The 20,414-nt window shown below is 39.7% G+C and overlaps 1 protein-coding gene across 5 annotated transcripts in view; it reads left to right on the top strand.

Annotated features, from left to right (window-relative positions):
- The window catches only part of sema6dl (sema domain, transmembrane domain (TM), and cytoplasmic domain, (semaphorin) 6D, like), a 368,382-nt gene that overhangs the window by 157,083 nt on the left and 190,885 nt on the right, over positions 1-20,414 (top strand). For 2 of the 5 annotated variants that reach the window (XM_059952809.1, XM_059952806.1), the window contains exon 2: positions 13,790-13,857. The exons of 2 other annotated variants lie outside the window; for them this stretch is intronic. Coding sequence is in view for 1 of the 3 variants with exons in the window: in XM_059952803.1 (XP_059808786.1) it covers positions 18,629-18,656 (28 nt within the window). In the remaining 2 variants the exon portion in view is untranslated. Of the gene's footprint in view, positions 1-13,789; positions 13,858-18,613; positions 18,657-20,414 lie in introns of those variants that run through there. One more of the 5 variants, XM_059952803.1, reaches the window with a different exon arrangement.

Consider the following 20,414-nt stretch of genomic DNA (forward strand, 5'->3'; position numbering starts at 1 on the left):
TTGAAATTACTCACTCTCTCCACTTCTGATCCTTGTCTGTGGATTGGTATGTGTTCCTTTGTCTTACCCTTCCTGAAGTCCACAATCAGATCTTTCGTCTTACTTACGTTGAGTGCCAGGTTGTTCCTGTGGCACCATTCCACTAGTTGACATATCTCACTCCTGTACGCCCTCTCGTCACCATCTGAGATTCTACCAAAAATGGTTGTATCATCAGCAAATTTATAGATGGTATTTGAGCTATTCCTAGCCACACATCAGAGCACACACCCCTGAGGTGCGCCAGTGTTGATCATCAGTGAGGAGGAAATGTTATCAACAATCTACACAGATTGAGGTCTTTGGGTTAGGAAGTCGAGGATCCAATTGCAGAGGGAGTTACAGAGGCTCAGGTTCTGTACCTTCTCAATCAGGATTGTGGGAATGATGGTATTAAATGCTGAGCTACAGTCGATGAACAGCATCCTGACATAGGTGTTTGTGTTGTCCAGGTGGTCTAAAGCCTTGTGAGCACCCATTGAGTTTGCATCTGTTGTTAACTTAATGTGGTGATAGGAAAATTCCATGGGTCCAAGTCCTTGCTGAGGAATGAGTTCAGTCTAGTCATGACCAACCTCAAAGCTTTTCATCACTGTAGATGTGAGTGCTACCGGGCTAAAGTCATTAAGACAGCTCACGATATTTGTCTTAGGCACTGGTATAATTGTTGCCTTTTTGAAGCAAGTGGGAACTTCCGCCCATAGCAGTGAGAGGTTGAAAATGTCCTTGACTACTCCTACAAGTTGGTTGGCACAGGTTTTCAGAGCTTTACTGGGTACTCCATCTTGCGAGAGTTCACCCTCTTTAAAGATAGCCTAACATCAGCCTCTGAGTCTGAGATCACAAGGTCATCAGGTACAGCAGGGATCTTCACAGCTGTAGTTGTGCTCTCCCTTTCAAAGTGGGCATAGGAAGCATTGAGTTCATCAGGTAGTGAAGCATCACTGCCATTCAGGCTATTGGGTTTTGTTTTGTAGGAAGTAATGTCTTGCAAACCCTGCCAGAGTTGTTGTAATTCCAGTGATGCCTCCAACCTTGTTTGAAATTGTCTCATTGCCCTTGAAATAGCTTTCTGCAAATCATGCCTAGTTTTCTGGTGCAGGCCTGGGTCGTGAGACTTGAATACCACAGATCTAGTCTTCAGCAGATGACGTATCTCCTGGTTCATCTACGGTTTTTGATTGGGAATAACAGTAAGTCTTTGTAGGCACATACTCATCCACACAGGTTTTATTGAAGTCGGTAACAACTGCAGCATACTCATCTAGATTCGAAGATGATCCCTGAATACAGTCCAGTCCTCCAATTCAAAGTAGTCCTGTAAGCGCTCCTGTGCTTCCCTTGTCTGTACCTTCTTGGTCCTCAGTCTTCAATCTCTACCTATACTCAGGAAGTAGAAGTACAGCCAGGTGATCAGACTTCACGGTAGGCATTCTTGATGATGCTGTAACAATGATCCAGTGTCTTGTTTTCTCTAGTATTGCAAGAGATTCGTTGATGGTAATTGCTTAGTGATTTTTCAGACTGGCCTGGTTAAAATCCCAAAAATGATGGTGAAGGCGTTAGGGTGCGCTGTTTCGTGCATGTTGATCCCATTGCTCAGATCATCTAAAGCCTGATTGACATTGGCCTGAGGTGGAATGTACACCACTGCCAAAATGATAATGGCACTTAACTGCTAGATACTCCAGGTCTGGTGAGCAGAATTGGGACAGCAGTGATATATTTGTGCACCAAGAAGAGCTGATCATGAGGCATACTCCTCCACCTCTGCTTTTGAGAGACCCTATAGATCTATCCTGACAGTGTATAGCAAACCCGGCGACCTGAATCGCTATATCTGGTATGGAAGGGGTTAATCAGGATTCCGTGAAACAAAGGACACACACGGTCCTAATGCCCCTTTGATTCAGCACCCTAGCTGTGAGATCACCAATTTTATTCACCAGAGACTATATGTTCACCAGCAAGACAGTCAGTACTGGGAGTTTAAAACCCCCAACTGTGTAGGCAGAAGGAACTAGTGTAATAGGCTTTTAATTATGAGTTTGATTGGTTTGGTACAACATCATGGGCTGAAGGGCATATTCTTGTTCTGTGTTCTCTGGTCTATTTCATCACATTGCTGAAATACTTTGTAAGTGGATGCAAACATCTGGGAGGCTAAATAATTTCTTGCATGATACCTGACATCTGACACACTCTTGCTGCCACAATATTTATATGGCTTGTTCAAGTTTGTGGCTGTTGTGATCCCTAAAACGCTAACATTGGGGAACTCTGTAATAGTCATGCCTTTACATGTGAGGGGGAGATAGTTAATCCTCGGAGATTATTGTAGTCTAGCACTCATATGGTGCAGTTGCCACCATTCAGAATTCTGTGCCTAAATTCTGTCTACCGATTGGTGTTTATTGAAACTGGTGACCACACAATGGTTTTCAAGCTTTTGTAATTCTAAACAGTAAGGCTGGTCAACAGCTCCACCCACTAATCTACCCCATCATCACTTTATCCTTTCCTGTCAGTCACCTTATGTAGACACTCCTATACCTACAATCACTACATATAATACATATAATCAATATATACAAGCTATCTTATGTCTTTATGTTTATGGTGCTTTTTTGTTTTATTACTGTGTTCTTTATTTTACTGCGCTTTTATATGCTGCTTTGGAGAAGGAGTAACAATTACTGGGGCAGTATGATTGCATAGTGGCTAGCACAATGCCTTACAGTACCAGCAAACCAGGTTCAATTCCCATACTGCCTGTGAGGAGTTTCTACATTCTCCTCGTGACCCTGTGGGTTTCCTCCTGCAATCCAAAGATGAACTGGTTGGTAGGCTAATTGGTCATTATAATTTGTCCCGTGATTAGGCTAAAGTTAAATTGGGGTGGGGCGGGAGTGGTAAGGGTTGCTGGGCAGCGCAGCTTGAAGGGCTGGAAGGACCTATTCTGCATTGTATGTCAATAAATAATAAGTAAAATAAATTATTTTATTCTTTACTGGAGTTGACAACAAACTATCTTGAAGTTCACTTGCTAGTTCCACTACATGTGACCCATGCATTGGGCAGCACTGCCATTGACACAGGTTTCAGCATGATAGGAATATGATGAAGTGATGAATTCTAATAGGTTATGGTCACTCCTCAGCATTTTTAATTGTAGCTTTATTAACCTTTGTGAGTTATAATGTGAGTGAAAGGTACATCTAATCCACGGCAAATAATTTTATTTTAAGGCAGTGGGATGGCATCACAATACAGTCTATCACAGAGGTTTTATAATTTAGAAAAGCACCAATTTTTTTGACAGGTAACTGAAAGCATCAAATTATAAACAAAACATCTACTTTAATCATGCTTCCTTTAACAGCTAAAAACATCTCTTCATTCCACAATCACATTATAAGGTATCCGAATGCTGAGATTATTATGGTTTTGTAACCCATTCCCCAGTAGCTATTATTTCTGGATTTTAATGAAGCTCATTGGAAAACATCTTTGCGTGAACAAGGGATAAGTCACAGACAGATGGCCAAGCTGTTGGAGTTATCAGCTAATTAAAAATGACTTAAGAAGTGGAACTGGAATAACTCTTCAGTCTGACCTTTATTCAACCTTAATTACTTATACTGTTGTGGAGTATTGAAAGATTATATGTAAAGAAGGTTTTTATTATTTGATATTAAAAAGAATTTGATACATTTTTTAAGATTGCTTAAAATTCTGCTGAATATTGTATATCCATAGTTAATTTATGGCACCATCTTGCAGTCGATATTGTTGGAATCATAGAATTATGCACCACAGAATCAGGGCCTTCAGCCCACCTTGCCTGTGCTTACACCTCTACTAATCCCTCCTACCAGCACAGTGCATAATTCTCAATACATTGTGGTGATTTAAGTACGCCTTTAAATATGTGCGAGTACCTTCTTCCACCATCCCCACATGTATGATATTCCAAGACATTTTCCTCAGATCCTTTCAGTCCCTTCTAGTTTTAGATGCCTCTGATATCGGGAAATATGTGCTACTCACTACCCTGTCTATAGCCCTGAAAATGTTGCATACCTCTATCAGGTTACACCACACACCTCATATCCTTTACTCCAAGAAAAGCAGATCCAGTTGATCCAGTTAACTGCAATGAGCCATCCCGGGCAGCTACCTGGTAAAGTTTCACTGTGACCTTCCCTGTACAGAGGTTGGAGGTAATGAATGGGGAGATTTTGTTACAGTTGTACAGAGTGTTGGTGTCATCACAGCTGGTATAGCATACACAGATTTAGTTCCTTTTGTATATAGTAGCTTTGGAAGCAATTCATAGGGGATTCCCTAGACTAATTCCTGCAAAGAAAGGTTGTTGTAATGAGAGGGAATAGACAGTCCATAAAATTTAGAACAGTACAGCAAAGTATAGTCCCTTCAATTCACAATGTTGTGCCAACATTTTAACTTACTCCAAGATCAATCTTACAGTAGTCATGGGGGACTTTAAAAGGCAGGTAGATTGGGAAAGTCAGGCTGGTGCTGGATTATGAGGGGGGGGGGTTGGTGGGAAGGTTTTTAGAGTGCCTATGAAATGGCTTTTTGGAGCAGCTTGTGGTTGAGTCCACTTTGGAATCAGCTATTCTGGATTGAGTTTCGTGCAATGAACCAAAATAGATTAGAGAGTTTAAGGTAAAAGAACGTATAGGGGAGAGTGATCATAATATGATTGCATTCACCCTGAAATTTGATGAGGAGAAGCTAAAATCAGATGTATCAATATTGCAGTGGAGTAAAGAGAATTACAGAGGTATGAGAGGGAAGGTGGCCAGAATTGATTGGAAAAGAAAACTGGAAGAGATGATAGCAGAGTAGCAATCACTGGAATTTCTGGAAGCAATTCAGAAAGCACAGGATATATACATCCCAAAGAGGAAGAAGTATTCTGAAGGTAAGATGACACAATTGTGCCTAGCAAGAGAAGTCAAACCCAACATAAAAGCCAAAGGGAGGGCATATAATAAAGCAAAAATTAGTGGGAAGTTAGAGAATTGAGAAACTTTTAAAAACCAACAGAAATGGACTAAAAAAGTAATTAAGAAGGTAAAACTGGAATATGAAAGTAAGCTAGTCATTAATATTAAAGAGAATACCAAAAGTTTCTTTAGATACACAAGTGTAAAAGCGAGGCATGAGTGGATATCGTACTGCTGGAAAACGATGTAGTAATGGGGGACAGCAAAATCGTGGATGAACTAAATAAGTATTTTGCATCTGTGGAAGACACTAGCAGTATGGGGAAATATGGGGGAAGTTCCAGGTGTATGAAGTGTATAAAGTTACCATAACTAGAGAGAAGGTTCTTGGGAAAACAAAAGGTCTCGCCTGAACCAGATTGTGTATAACCCAGAGTTCTGAAAGAGGTGGCTGAAGAGATTGTGTAGGCATTAGTAATGATCTTTCAAGAATGCCTAGATTCGGGAATAGTTCCAGAAGACTGGAAGATTCCAAATGTCACTCCACTCTTCAAGAAGGGAGAGAGGCAGAAGAAAGGAAACTATAGGCCAGTTAGTCTGACCTCAGTGGCTGGGAAGGTGTTGGAGTCAGTTATTAAGGATGAGGTCCCAGGGTACTTGGAGGCACATGATAAAATAGGCCATAGTTAGCATAGATTCCTCAAGAGAAAATCTTGCCTGATAAATCTATAGGAATTCTTTGAAGAAATAACACACGGGATAGACTAAGGAGAATTGGTTGATGTTGTGTATTTGGATTTTCAGAAGGCCTTTGGCAAGTTGCTACTGATGCGGCTGCTTAACAAGCTACAAACCCATAGTATTACAAGAAAAATTCTAGCATGGATGAAGCAGTGGCTGATTGGCAAGTCAAACAGTTGGAATAAAGGGAGCCTTTTTTTGGTTGGCTGCCGATGACTAGTGGTGATACGCACGGGCAGTGTTGGGACCGATTCTTTTTATGTTATATGTCAATGATTCGGATGATGGAATTGATGGTTTTGTTGCAAAATTTGCAGATGATATGAAGATAGGTGGAGGGGTAGGTAGTTTTGAGGAAGTAGAGAGGCTACAGAAGGACTTATACAGATAAGGAGAATGGGCAAAGAAATGGCAGATGGAATGCAGTGTCGGGAAGTATATGGTCATGCACTTCGGTAGAAGAAATGAAAGGATTGACTATTTTCTAAATGGAGAGAAAATACAAAAAAAAAATGAGGTGCAAAGAGACTTGGGAGTCCTTGCACAGAATTTCCTAAAGGTTAATTTGCAGGTTGAGTCTGTGATGAGGAAGGGAAATGCAATGTTAGCATTCATTTCAAGAGGACCAGAGTATAAAAGCAAAGATGTAATGTTGGGATTTTATGGAGTACTGTTGAGGCCTCACTTGGAGTATTGTGAGCAGTTTTGGGCCCCTTCTGTTAGAAAGGATGTGCTGAAAATGGAGAGGGTTCAAAGGAGGTTCACAAAAATGATTCCAGGGGTTGAATGTCTTGTCGCATGAAGAGCGTATGATGCCTCTGGGCCTGTATTCGCTAGAATTCAGTAGAACGATAAGTGACCCCATTGAAACCTATCGAATGGTGAATGTCTTTGATAGAGTGGGTGTGGGAATGCTGTTTCCTATGGTGGGAGAGTCTAAGACCAGAGGACACAGCCTCAGAATAGAGGGGAGTCCTTTTAGAACGGCGATGAAGAGGAATTTCTTTAGCCAGAAAGTGGTGTAATCTGTGGAATTCCTTGCCACAGGCTGCTGTGGAGGTGAAGTCTTAATGTATATTTAAGGTAGAGGTTGACAGATTCATGATTGGTCAGAGCAAGAAGGGATTTGGGGAGAAGGCAGGAGATTGGGGCTGAAGGGACAGCTTGGATCAGCCATGATGAAATGGCTGAGCAGGCTTGATGGCCTAATTCTGGTCCTATATTTTATGGTCTTATGATCAATCTAACTCTTCCCTCCCAAATACCTTCTGTTTTTCTTTCATCCATGTGCCTATACAAGAGTCTCTTTTGTGTCTCTAATGTATCTGCCTTTACTACCACCTCTGGCAGCGTGTTCCATGCAACCACTATTCTCTCTGTTTAACAAAAAAAAACTACTGCTGACATTGCCAATCACCTTTAAAGTATGTCCTCTCATTCTCACCATTTCTGCCCTGGGGAAAAAGGCGCTAGCTGTCCACTCTTTCAATGCCTCATCTCATCTTATAAACCTCTGTTAAGTCTCCTCTCATCATGCTTCGCTCCTACAAGAAAAGCCAAAGCCCACTCATCAAGTTTGTATCTGTTTTCCTTGGAGTTTACAAAAACAAGGGTTCACTTAATTCAAACAAGAAAATTGTTACAATTAAAATTAAAAAATTAAAATTACTAAGAGCTTGATCATTTTAGACTGAGATGCATAGAATCTTCTTTCAGGAGACAGTATATCTCTAGAATTTTATGCCCCAGAGAATGGTGGAGGACTGATCACTATATATGTTTAAGGTGGAAATCTGAGATTATGTGCAAAATCAAATACTTGGGAGTTATTGGGATCTGGCACAGAAGGGAATTTGAGACCTTGATGATATTGAACGGTGGTACAGGCTTGAGATATATGGTGGCCTATTCCTGTTCCTAGTTCCTTATGTGCTTGAGTACCCTTTATAATTGTACTGAATGTTCCTTGTTCAAAACCTCTTCTTTCATCTGCATGTGTGATTTTTATGATTGGTGTACAAAGTCAGTGAGATCTTATTGTACGTCGCATTTCCCGGTGTCACTTTGTAAACAATACTCTTCCAAAAAAAAAATAGGTAGCTTTACACTTACTCATGTTTTCTGCATCTGCAATTGATTGCTCACTTACTAGCTTGTCTAAATCTTGAAGCCTTGTCTTGCCCTCCTGACAACTCTCAATCCATCCATTTTGTATCTTCAGTGAACTTTGAAGTATTGCATTTAGATTCCTCATCCAAATCATTGATATATAGTGAATATCTGGGATCGAAGCTCTGAACTGCACAGCGTAGCACTGGTTGTTGCCTGCCTATCTGTCAACTAATGTTCAATTCTTGCTGGTACATTACCCCCAATCTTATGTTCATTATACATTAACCTTTTATGAGGAGTTTTAAAATCCAAATAGACTAAGGCTGGTGTGTTCTCCCTTATCCACTCTACTCATTACGTCCTCAAAAAAAAGACTGCAGTAGGTTTGTTGAACACAGATTCTCTTCCATAAATCCATATTGACCTTGTCTGATTCTGTTGACATTCTAAGATCCCTACTATCTTATCCTTGATAACACACTCTAGTCTGTTGGCTACCACTGATGTTAGGCTTACTACTCCATAGTTCACTATTTTCTCTCTCCCTCCTTATTAAACTAGTTGAAAATCCTGTTAATCTGAAATCAAAACCAGACCTATATGTGGATACTCTTCATCTAATGTCTTTAATCTTACAAAGATTATTACTGCAGTTATGTCCCAAGAAGTAATAAGGTGAAGGAACTAACGAAGCACGGGTGAGTGCTGACTGCAGGGGTTTTGAGACACCGTGGATAGAGAACGTGCTAGGAAGCTCAACTTTGGGTATAGCCCAAGGTTGAATTACCTTAGTTAGACCCCACTTGAAGTACTGTTTCAGTTCTGGTCACCCAATTACAGGAAGGATATGGATACTATAGAGAGAGTTCAGAGGAGATTTACAAAGATGTTGCCTGGATTGGAGATCATGCCTTATGAGAATAGGTTGAGTGAATTTGGCCTTTTCTCCTTTGACCGACGGAGGATGAAAGTTGATAGAGGCATGGATCGTGTGGATGGCCAGAGGCTTTTTCCCAAAGCTGAAATGGCTATCATGAGGGGGCATAGTTTTAAGGTGCTTGGAAGTAGGTACAAGGGGGATGTCAGAGATAAGTATTTTTACACAGAGTGGTGGGTGCATGGAATACACTGCTGGCAAAGGTGGTAAAGGTGGATACAATAGGGTCTTGTAAGAGACTCTTAGAGCTTAGAAAAACAGAGGGCTATGTGGTAGGGAAATTCTAGGCAGTTTCTAGAATAGGTTACTTGGTCAGCACAACATTGTGGGCTGAAGGGCCTGTAATGTGCTGTAGATTTCTATGTTTCTATAACTTGGCTCAGCTTTGATTCAGATATTTGCTCTAAGTATTGAATCTGTGGTCAGGACTGGAAAGATTTTCTGCAAAGCCATTTGATATTTAATAAACCTGAAGTTATGGATAAATTAATAACATGATGCTTACTTCAATTTGTAAAAATGAAGATCATACTGGAAGAGAAAATGCAAGAACTGACAACAGTTTACAAATTGTTCTATTTTTATACTTAATATAACTTTTTTTAAGCTTCAGTTTTATTAATACATCTTGTCTTTCTTTGATCAGGTTACAAAATGTTAAATTGCCATGAACTCCCATGTTAAATTACCTCTTTTCCCTTGTTATAAATAATCAAAAAAATTGTAGTAATTCCAAATCAATTATTCAGCCTAAAAAATTTGGTGCCAAAGCGCGGTATCACTGACCGTGGAGGCAAGATAACCTGTAGGCAAACATGTTTTGGTGAAGCAGTTCTCAGTAGTAGTTGTGGATTTCTGCGCAATCTCTAAAGTCCTTTTTTTTATCGCTACAACACAAATTGTTCAAACCATTGAAACATTGCATGTGTCTCTCAATTTGCTAATGTATCATCTTTAGCATAAAAGGTTGGATATTCATTCCCCAACAGCAGCATTGTAGCATAGACACTAGCACAATACTTTGTGCCAGTTGAAACATCAGTGTCCAATTCCTGCTGCTGTTTGTATGAGTTTGTACATTCGCCCTGTGATCATGTGGGCTTCTTCCAGTTTCAATCACATTCCTATGTCCTTTTGATTTGAGTTTCTTTAACATATTGATGTCATAAGACAGGAGCAGAATTAGACCATTTGGCCCATGGTGTCTGCTCCACCATTCAATTATGGCTGTGTTATTTTCCCTTTCAAGCTCATTCTTCTGCCTTTTCCCCATAACATTTGTCACCCTTACTAATTAAGTACATATCAACCTCCCCTTTATATATGCCCTTTAAATATATCCGCTTTAAATATTGATAAATAGATGATGCATGAATCTAGGTATTTAAACAGATACTAGGGCTGGTGGGTGGTTTAAGATAGCAAATGCATTAACTAAGAAAGAAAGCATACTCTGGGGGTTGGGAAGGAAGTGATTTTAATGGAAGGTACCACATGCTTTGATGCCTTCCACAATGCAGACTTTTATTTCTGTTTTAGCTGGTAGAAAATCATTGTTTTTATCCACAGACTGTGCAGGCCCATCATTTATGTTGGTGATGCCCAAAATAGCCGTGTCAAATGCTGTTGTGAGTGTTTCCATTATTTCAATACAGATCAACATCCCTTTCATCGCTGAATGGTCATTCAGAGTTGTCGAACATTCAAACTACTCCGCGCTAGCTGAATACTAGCACTGGGATGTGAACATTAGTGCCCAGGAGAAGAGAAATCTTGCTCAAGTTAATGAAGCATATTATGCTCTCGTATGTCTCATAATAGACTTTTTAATTAAAAGTTTAAAAATAAATGTATTTATTTTTAATTAAATTTAATTAATTAAATGATTTAATGGTAAATCTCTGCATTCAATAGTCTAGCTGCAATGTGCTTAGAAATTTACGTTGTTTATTTAGATTACTTAGAAATACTGCGAAGTTTCTCCTTATTTATGTATTGCATTCTTAAAGGCACAAAGATATAAATCTTGAATACTTGAAATCTTGATATAAATCTTAGTTTACTAAGGTGGTAGATCAAAACCCCTTGTTTTTGGTCCCCTAAGCTTTTTGTCTCATAACATTAACAAATTTCTACACTGTGGAGAGCATTCTAACTGGCTGCGTCACCGACTGGTATGGGTGGGGGGGAGGTTTACTGCACAGGATCGAAGTAAGCTGCAGAGAGCTGTAGACTTAGTCACCTCCATCGTGGGCACTAGTCTCCATAGTATCCAGGACATCTTCAAGGAGCAATGCCTCAAAAAGACCCTCATCATCCAGGTCTTGCCTTATTCCCATTGCTACCATCTATCAGGAGATACAGAAGCCTGAAAACACACACTCAGAGATTCAGGAACAGCTTCATCCCCTCTGCCATCAGATTTCTGAATGAACATTGAACCCATGAGCACTACCTCACTACATTTTTATTTATTTATGTTTTTGCACTACTTATTCAACTTAACTATATATATATATTTACTGTAGTTCATAGTTTTGTTTCTATTATTATATATTGCATTGTACTGCCATTGCAAGGTCAACAAATTTCATGACATATGCCATTGATATTAAATCTGATTCTGATTCTGAAATAATGCAGAGAGTGAGATAAAATACCAAAGGGCCTCGGTCCGAAAAGTCAACTGTACTTTTTTCCATAGACGCTGCCTGGCCTGCTGAGTTCCTCTAGCATTCTGTGTGTGTTGCTTGGATTTCCAGCATCTGCAGATTTCTCTTGTTTGAGATAAAACGCCTGTTGACTTGCTATTACTTACTTTTTATTACGACACATTCCCGATATAAATTAACATTGGCATGTTTTTGCTTTTCTTAAAAATGATACAGTTCAACTAGATTGCATACCCACTTCTTGTCAGGAAAACTATTGGGATCAATCTTACAATCTTACTCGATCTTTATTAGAGTCATGAAAGAGGGGCATAAGACTGACCACAACCCTGTGCCCTGATCTCCGCATGAGTCAAAAAGAAATACAAGCGTATCTTTATTTAAATAAAGTTAAGTCACTGTGTTTGCTGACCAGGCAATTGTGATTGAGAATTTTGAAATAGAACATCCTTGTTTTGAAATAGAACATCCTTGTTTGTGAATAAAGCAGCTTTAAACTCAAACCACAATAGTGCAGCTGTACGGTTTGTTTAGATTTTAATTGGTACAATAGAGCTCTTGCATTTTGTGGTTGTAATTGCTATATGTTCCCTTTCTCCTGTTGGGCTAATGTATTATTTGTAGTTGTTCTACAATTAACAAGATAAATCAAATTCATTTTAATTCATGTGATGGAGGAATAGTAATTGGAGCTAATCTGAAATTGGTAGCTGCCACAATCCCTTTCTTAGAGAATAAGCAGACTAGTTATGCTGCACATTCAACTGTACATGTATTGATTCAAAACGTGGTGTGTCCTAAGAATGAAGTTGCCAGTGTCAAATTTAAGCAGTTCAAGATCACCTGAGAGAAGTTTGCATTGATGTACTATTCACAGATGCAGTTGACTTCAAGATCACCTGAGGAAAGTTTACGTTATGTACCACTCCAGTTCTCGCAAAAGCACGCACCACAGAGAAAATGCTTGTTAAGTGCTAAAGCTGTTGGCTACGAGTATAGTTAAGGAGAAAGGTTTAGGTTAGGTCCTTCTGATTGAACAATAAGAGAGAAAGCAAAGGGATTTGGGTTAGAAACTCAAGAGATTAATTCATGCATCTGGTGCAGCCTCTTACATCAATAATAGACCATGAGAGAAAACAATACCCAAGGGACAAAAGTCGAAAGGAAATGCGCCATCCTTAGGGTCATAATTCAGTCTAAAACAAAGATTTAAACAATAACTCAAGATACTCTCACACAATATCCTGGGCAGTCTTTGTGAATTTTTCGAGTTTTCAATCCCAATTGGAGCACACTATAGGTCTTAAATTTAAAAAACAGATTTACATTGGGACCTTTAAAATTAGAGAACTACTCAACATGATTAGGCTGATTGTTCATCACCTCATTAAGCACCGATAGAGGATTGTTTTGGGTAACTATACATGGAGATCAGTGTATTTTGAAACAGGAAATCCCAAAATTTTGAGGATTTATAAACAAATGAGATTAAATCAATTAAGTCCATAGTAAATTTGCAAAAGCTTTATCATGTAATAAGCAACACACACAAAATGCTGGAGGAAATCAGCAGGTCAGGCAGCATCTGTGGAAAAAAGTAGACTCAATGTTTCAGGACGAGACCCTTCATCAGGACCTAATGAAGGGTCTTGGCCTGAAACATCCATTGTTTATGCTTGCCATGGGCACACCCTAGCCTGCTGAGTTCCTCTAGCATTTTGTGTGTGTTGCTTTGGATTTCCAGCTTCTGCATATTCCCTTGTGTTTTTTTTAATCAAGTAATAAGCTGCAGTTGCAGATAAAAACTTGAAAAAATGGAGAAATTATATTTATAGATTAAATTCTAAAGCTTCCATTTACTTGCGTTCTCTGCAAGTTGTACATAAGACCTGCAGGTGCCAAGACAACTGTTGTTATAATCAAACATAAATTTTTACATTATACTTCTTTGAGCACAAGGAACCCAGTAGCATAATACTTAATATTTCTACAGCAGTGGGGAGATGCTGATTTTTCTCAACAAACAGAGACTTGAAGATGGAATTTTGTTCAAAATCCAAAGCACAAATACTGCCTTCATTAAGTAAGGCAAAGAGCTGTTGTACAGTAGAGCTAAAGCTACACATAACAACTGCAAGCAAATAGGCCAATTGTAATGTTCTTGGGCTTCCTTCCAGTTCTCCCAATGAGTCAGCCAGTGGTGGTGTTGAATTTATTGCAAAAATGTTATTATTGGAATGTAGAGATTGTGTCTTTTAGAAATCTGCTCTTGGTACTGCTTTATTGAAAATAGTCTATGTTGCTCCTTACAGGATTTCGTTAGCAATGTGAGCATTCTCAAGAAATATAATTGGGGCAGATTCCCAAATGTCATAACAAGGTATGTACTTTAAGTTAGCATGTTCTGAGTTTTGTTAATTTCACTTCCAGTGAACAATTCACACTGATTTTAAGGTTGTAAGTGATGAGCAAAAATGACCTCATTCAAAATCTGTAAGTCAGAGTCCCTCAAAAGGGTCAATTCTGTTCATAAATATTTGAAACTTGAAGATTGAAGACTGTAAAAAATGTAGTTTAATCAGGCACCTTTTCGTGCAGTGTGTAAAATTTAAAAAATCAAATATTCAGTTGTTTATTATTTCTGTAATCACCAATATAAATAATTGAATGGTTTAGTTTTTCGAGACAAAGAATGCCAGTGTTCCATTTTCAACAGTTACTTAATTTTAAAATGTTGAAGTTGAACATTAAACAGCTTTTATAACCTATTCGTAGTTGACCTGTGGACCTGGTAGATAACTTGACGAGCTGCTGCACATGAGGCTGTAAATAATATAAGAGCTCATGGACAGAAGATTGTCTGATTAACAGAAGGCAAAGATTGGGAACAAAAGTGCCTAGGTGGCATGTGGGGCCTCATGATGCAAAGGTAGATGTTGAGGAAAGGGGAAGTCTGCAGGAGGAATTGGTCAGATTAAGAGAATAGGCAACAAAGTGGAATACACAGTGTAGGGAATTGTATATTGTATTTCTCCCAAATTGCACTTTGGGAGAAGGAATAAAGGCATAGACTAAATGGGGAGCAAATTCAGAATTTAAAGGTGCAAAGGGACTTGGGTGCCCCTGTTCAGGATTCCCCACAGATTAACTTGCAGTTTGAGTGGTGGTAAGGAAGCCAAATACAAAGTTATCTTTCATTTCTAGAATATAAAAACAAAGAAGTAATGATGCAGTTTGGTAAGGCTTGTTCAGAATGCATTTGGAATATTGTGAGCGGTGTTGGGTTCTAGATCTAAGAAAGGATGTGCTGACATTAGATAGGCTGCAGGGGAAGCTTACAAGATAGGGTCAATGTACGAAGAGCATTTGGTGGTCCTGGGTGGTTGCTGGAGTTTCTGAAGAGGAGGATTTCATTGAAACATACCAAATATTGAAAGGCTTAGATAGAATGCATATGGGGAGGTTGTTTATAATGAGTTTGTAGGGATGATTTTGGGGACAGGGATGTGGAGTAGTTAGAGGTCAGCCCTCTGCCTCGTGCTCCATGGTCCACGTTTAAGGTCATGCAACATGGACGGGTGATAAAAGACATTCACACTCCAGGCCTCCGCTCCGCACTGGATTGGAAGTATGGAAGTCAAAGCCTGGTGACTGAATGCTGGATCAGCGGTGGAAAGAGTGAGGTGTTTCAATCAAGCTCCTGGGTGTCAACGTCTTTGAAGATCTATTCTGGACTCAACATATTGATGCAATTACAAAGGCGGCATGACAGACTAAATTTCATTAGGAAATCTGGAGACTTGGAATGTCACCAAAGACTCACAAATTTCTACAGATGTACCATGGATTCTAACTGGTTGCATCACTGGCTTGTAAGGAGAGGCCACTTCACAGGATCGGAAAAAGCTGCAGAAAGTTGTAAACTATGCCAGCTCCATCAAGGACACTGGCCTCCCCAGCATCAAGGACACCTTCAAAAGGTAATGTGTCAAAAAGATGTCTTCAAGGACACACGTTACCCAGGACATGCCCTTTTCTCATTGCTACTGCCATGGAGGAGGTACAGGAGCCTGAAGACACACACTCAACATTTCTGAAATAGCTCCTCTTTTGCCAGCAGATTTCTGAATGAACAATGAATACTATCTCGCACTTTTTTAATTGTCTTTTTGCAGTATTACTTAATTTTGTATTATTATATGTGCATTATAATTTATAGATATTTTTATTATGGTGATGTATTGCTGTGTACTGTTGCCACAAAACAACAAATTTCTTAACATATGCTTGCAATATTAAACTTGGTTCTGATTCTGATTTTGGAGGCCTGTTCTGAATTGAGTGTGGGTAGGTGGAAGGGAGGAAAGGGGTTTGTTTTGTTGCCTTTTGTGCTTTTTGGGGTTCTATCTTCTGCCAATGCTTTTGGGTTGCCCTCAGCACATCCCTTGGTTGTGTTAGTTGTTGATGCACAGGTCACGTTTCACTCAATTGTGTCAATGTATATATGATAAATGAGACCGAATCTTTAATCTGAATGGTGGGAGAATCTAGGACCAGAGGGCACAGCTTCAGGATACAAGGGCCTCCCTTTAGAACAGAGATAAAGAAGAATTTATTGAACTAGAGGATGGTGACTGTGAAAGTCATTGCCACCGACGTCTGTGCTGGCCAAGTCACTGTGTATGTTTAAAGCGGATGTTGATAGATTCTTGATAAGTTAGAGCATGAAAGGTTACGGTGAGAATGAAATAGAGATGGAATATAAATCAACCAAGATTGAATGGTGTAGCACAGAGGTCCCCAACCTTTTTGCACCGTGGACTGGTTTAATATTCACAATATTCTTGCTCCAGCCGACAGGTATGGGAGGTGTTAATCACAACCAAAATATAGGTGATAAGTCAACTAAGTCACTTATAAGTGGCTAATATACTCAATTTCATTTCTAAAAGGGCTTATCTAATGAATTTAATATTAAACACACAGCGCATAATTTCCCCGTATGAACATATAAAATAATTGCAACACACCAATATCGCTGAATCAGTGGGAGCCCTGGGCTTGTTACCCTGTAACAAGAAGGTCCCATCGAGGGGTGATGGGAGACACCCATGTCCAGTCTATTCCGCAATTTAGTTTTCGTTGCATTTGTTGCAGAAAAGTCCGCTTCGCAGAGATATGATGTTGGAAGTGGAAACAACATTTTCAGTGCTTTTGTGGCTATCTCAGGATACTCAGCCTTGACTTTGAACCAGAATGCCGGCAGAGATGTTACGTCAAACATACTTTTCAGCCCACTGTCATTTGCAAGTTTGAGGAGTTGATCTTCTTCCCACACTCACATGGATGATGCGTGGGTAATGACCTTGCGTGCGTTCAAGTTCAACAGTCGGCGTGACAGGGAATGGGGAAAGGTGCAGCTGACTCATATCATTTCATATCACCAAATCATATCGTTTCCTCGCGGCCCGGTAGCACATGCTTTGTGGCCCAGTGGTTGGGGGACCACTGGTGCAGCAGACTTGATGTGCTAAATGGCCTAATTTTTTTTCCATGTCTGATAGTTCATACTTCTGATGCAATTGTGAATTGTCATTCTGGTCAGATCCTCCAAAATTCTTCCATTTCCAATGATTCTTGCTCTCCCAGGACAACCTTAACTTCTTAATAAGTAGAGCCTCAAGTTTGAAGTTCTCACCCTTGTATCCAAATCTTCTGTATTTTTGCCTTCCTTGCCTCAGGATTAACAATCCTCAACGATATCTGCAGTCTTCCAATGATTGGCCCCATAAACATTACCATATTTATTTGCTGCCCCATTGGTGACTTTGCTTTCTGCTGTGGAATTCCCTTCTTAGACTTGCTAATTTTTACTCTTTTTCTTCTTTTAAAATACTTCTTAAAATTCTACTTCTATGACCAGGCCTTTCGTAATTTTCTCTTATATTCCTAAGTGGCTGAACATCAGAAAGAAAATTTAATGACGCACCACACAATGCCTTACCATACTAAAGTCACAATATAAATACAAATCTTTATTTATTTATAGTGTTTTAATGTTTTCTTCCTGTTATTTCACTGATTCTCATTAACCCAATAAATAATTATCAGTTTTCATTAATGTTATAATCGTCATTTGAAACTTTGCTGTCTATTTAAAAATATTTTAGATAGAACTAAATTTTATCTGGCTTGCAATACAGAACTTAACAAAGCATTGAGACATAATAATTGAAGCAAAAAGCTACAGAAGCTGGAAAAACTGAAAATGCTGGAGACCCTCAATGGGGAAACAGCATCAGTGGGGAGAGAAACTGAGTTAAATTTATGTTGAGGTCCCTTCATCAGAACTGGAAAAAGGGGTAAACAAGGGTCAGTTTAATTTCAGAGAGTTGGGTGGTGGAATGAGAGAATGGGGAATGTCTGTGGTAGGATATGGACTACAGTTGTCAATGTAACCAAAAAAGTACAGTGTTCCCCTGACTATTGAGTTTCCTGTCACTACAGCTGTTTTTGACGCTACCATTCTGTACTGTGGATCAGAGCCAGTTGTGCCACACATCTGGCTGCTAATGCTGCTCATCAAAAGCCTGTTTCTCACCCCAGCAGTATCCAAAATAATATACTTGTCATAGAGGGAAATGGCCAAAAGGGGAATCTTGCACTTTGTTTATTTTGAGATACAGCGTGCTAACAGGCTCTTCCAGCCAAACAAGCCCAGATCACCCAATTACATCCGTGTGACCAATTAACCTACTAACCAGCATATCTTTGAGATGTGGGAGAAAACCTGAGCACCTGAAGGAAACCCAGGCAGTCAATGGGAGAAGACACGAATTCCTTACAGACAACGGCAGAAGTGAACTTGGGTTTCTGCCGCTGTAGTAGCTTTATGCTGACCACTATGTTTCTGTGCAGCCTGTGTCTTTGGTGTAACCACCTAACTGAAGTTCCTGTCTGTCTTGCTCTCAGCATCACGGATACTTCTGACAGAGCCCCAACTGCAGCTCCAGCCACTTGATACAGTCAGGCAAGGATGCCAGAAGACTTTCTAATTTCTCACATTCAGCAGATGACAGAGGAAAGTGAAACAGTGCTCCCATATCACCGCTTGGTGCCCTCACTGAAGCCTTGCCATATACACCTCCAGCATGACCCTGACCTCACGACAGCAACTTGGTATATAGCTGTTCCATTTTCCCATTGCCATGCCATTGACTTAGGGAAAAAGAGTGTAGTTGAAGAGGTTGCTCACTGTAAATGATGGCAGGGGACTAGCCATGCTTATGTTCAAGGAAGAAGTGAAGGATTGTTAGTCTATACTGGCACTGGATGGAGCTGTGAAGGGATTTGATACTTATTGTTTGCAATGGGGAAAGAGGAAATTATATATTATAGTGGAAAGCATCAAAGGTGTCATGGATAAGTGGAAAGGGACTGCACAAGTGAGAAAGTATAGTTAAGGAAAGAGAAGTAAATTTTATTGGGCAAGAACTGGCCAATGGGGGAATAGGTCTGGGATTGAAAGGATGAGATTCTCATATTGATGCTCTCCCAAGAGTATAATCATTGATTGGGGAAAAAAGCTTGAGGGGGTCATGGTACGTTGGAAGATAAGAGGAGGTGGCATTCAGCCTCTGTGAAATTACAGACTGTTTACCAATCCCTTGAATAGCTAGTTGGTTGATAATGGTCCTTAGTGAGCAGGGTGGGGTGGGTTACAGCAAGAGTGATGTGAAAACCTGGGAAGGTTAATATTATGTCAGCAGTAAATGGGCAAGAGGTTGTAAGTGTGGTCCATTTGGAAATCTGAAGATTGAAGGGGCATAGAAATGGGCACAGACTGAAGTTGTGGAAAGTAAGTTCAGAACCTGGAACAAAGCTTAGAATTCATTTAGAAAGAAACAGAGGCTGACGAAGTTGAGGATCTCAGGTGAGGACTGATTGTTCAGAGTCAGAGAGGGAAAGATCAGGAGGAACAGTGAAATTATAAAACGGGTTAGACCAGGAAAGGGATAGGGTCAAAATACAGTGAAGATCATTTATGGAACTCACAAGCCTTTGAAATTTGAGAACTTTGTTATCTGAAAGAAGGGAGATAAACTTATTGTTGAAATACTAAATCTGGCAGAAAATGAAATGAAACTCTAGACTATGATGGTTACGACATAGATTAATTCAGTGCTGTTGTACATGGTGGGGGCGGGGGGTCCAGGAGAATGTATGTGCCAACACCTGACATTAAAGTGCATTTTAGATGCAGGTCAGAGAAGCAGTGATTAGAAAACTACTGAATTAGAGCATCCCTATGATTATCAGCGGATCCAAACTGTGCAAGTTCACACAGCACCAGATATGTTTGTAAGGAAAGCGATGTGGCTGTAGAAGTGAGTTTCTTTCCCACGTTCTATTTGACCTACTTTGTACTTCCAACATTTTCTGATTACAAGATATTTCTGTTTAAATAATCATGTCTTAATTTTTCTAATTCACTTATATGTATTTTACCCTTTATATGTTGCAAAGCCAACACTTTCAATTTATTCCTTACAAATTGCAACCCTCAACATCATGGGCTTCACTAGAATCACACTTTTTGAGTCACAATTGATTGGCCCTGTGCAATTTAACAACAGAGTTTGTGCATTTTTCTGTGTTTCACTATCTTTTTTTCAGTTGTCTTTACTCAGGACCTCTACCCACTTCCACTCAGCAGGAAGTCAATCCCCAGTTGCTTGACTAAGTAACCAGTCTAGATGAAGGGTCTTGACCTTAAACCATTGATTCTCATACCCCCCTACAAATAAATCCTGATGCACCAAGTTCCTCCAACATTCTGTGTGTTGCACCAGATTTCAACATTTGCAGTGCTTGGGGTCTGCTAGGGACTATAAAAGTTTCTTTGCTTTTTCATTGGTCAAGTGTGTGGACATGATC

Source organism: Hypanus sabinus, chromosome 28, assembly GCF_030144855.1.
Source record: "Hypanus sabinus isolate sHypSab1 chromosome 28, sHypSab1.hap1, whole genome shotgun sequence".
NCBI classification, from domain to species: domain Eukaryota; kingdom Metazoa; phylum Chordata; class Chondrichthyes; order Myliobatiformes; family Dasyatidae; genus Hypanus; species Hypanus sabinus.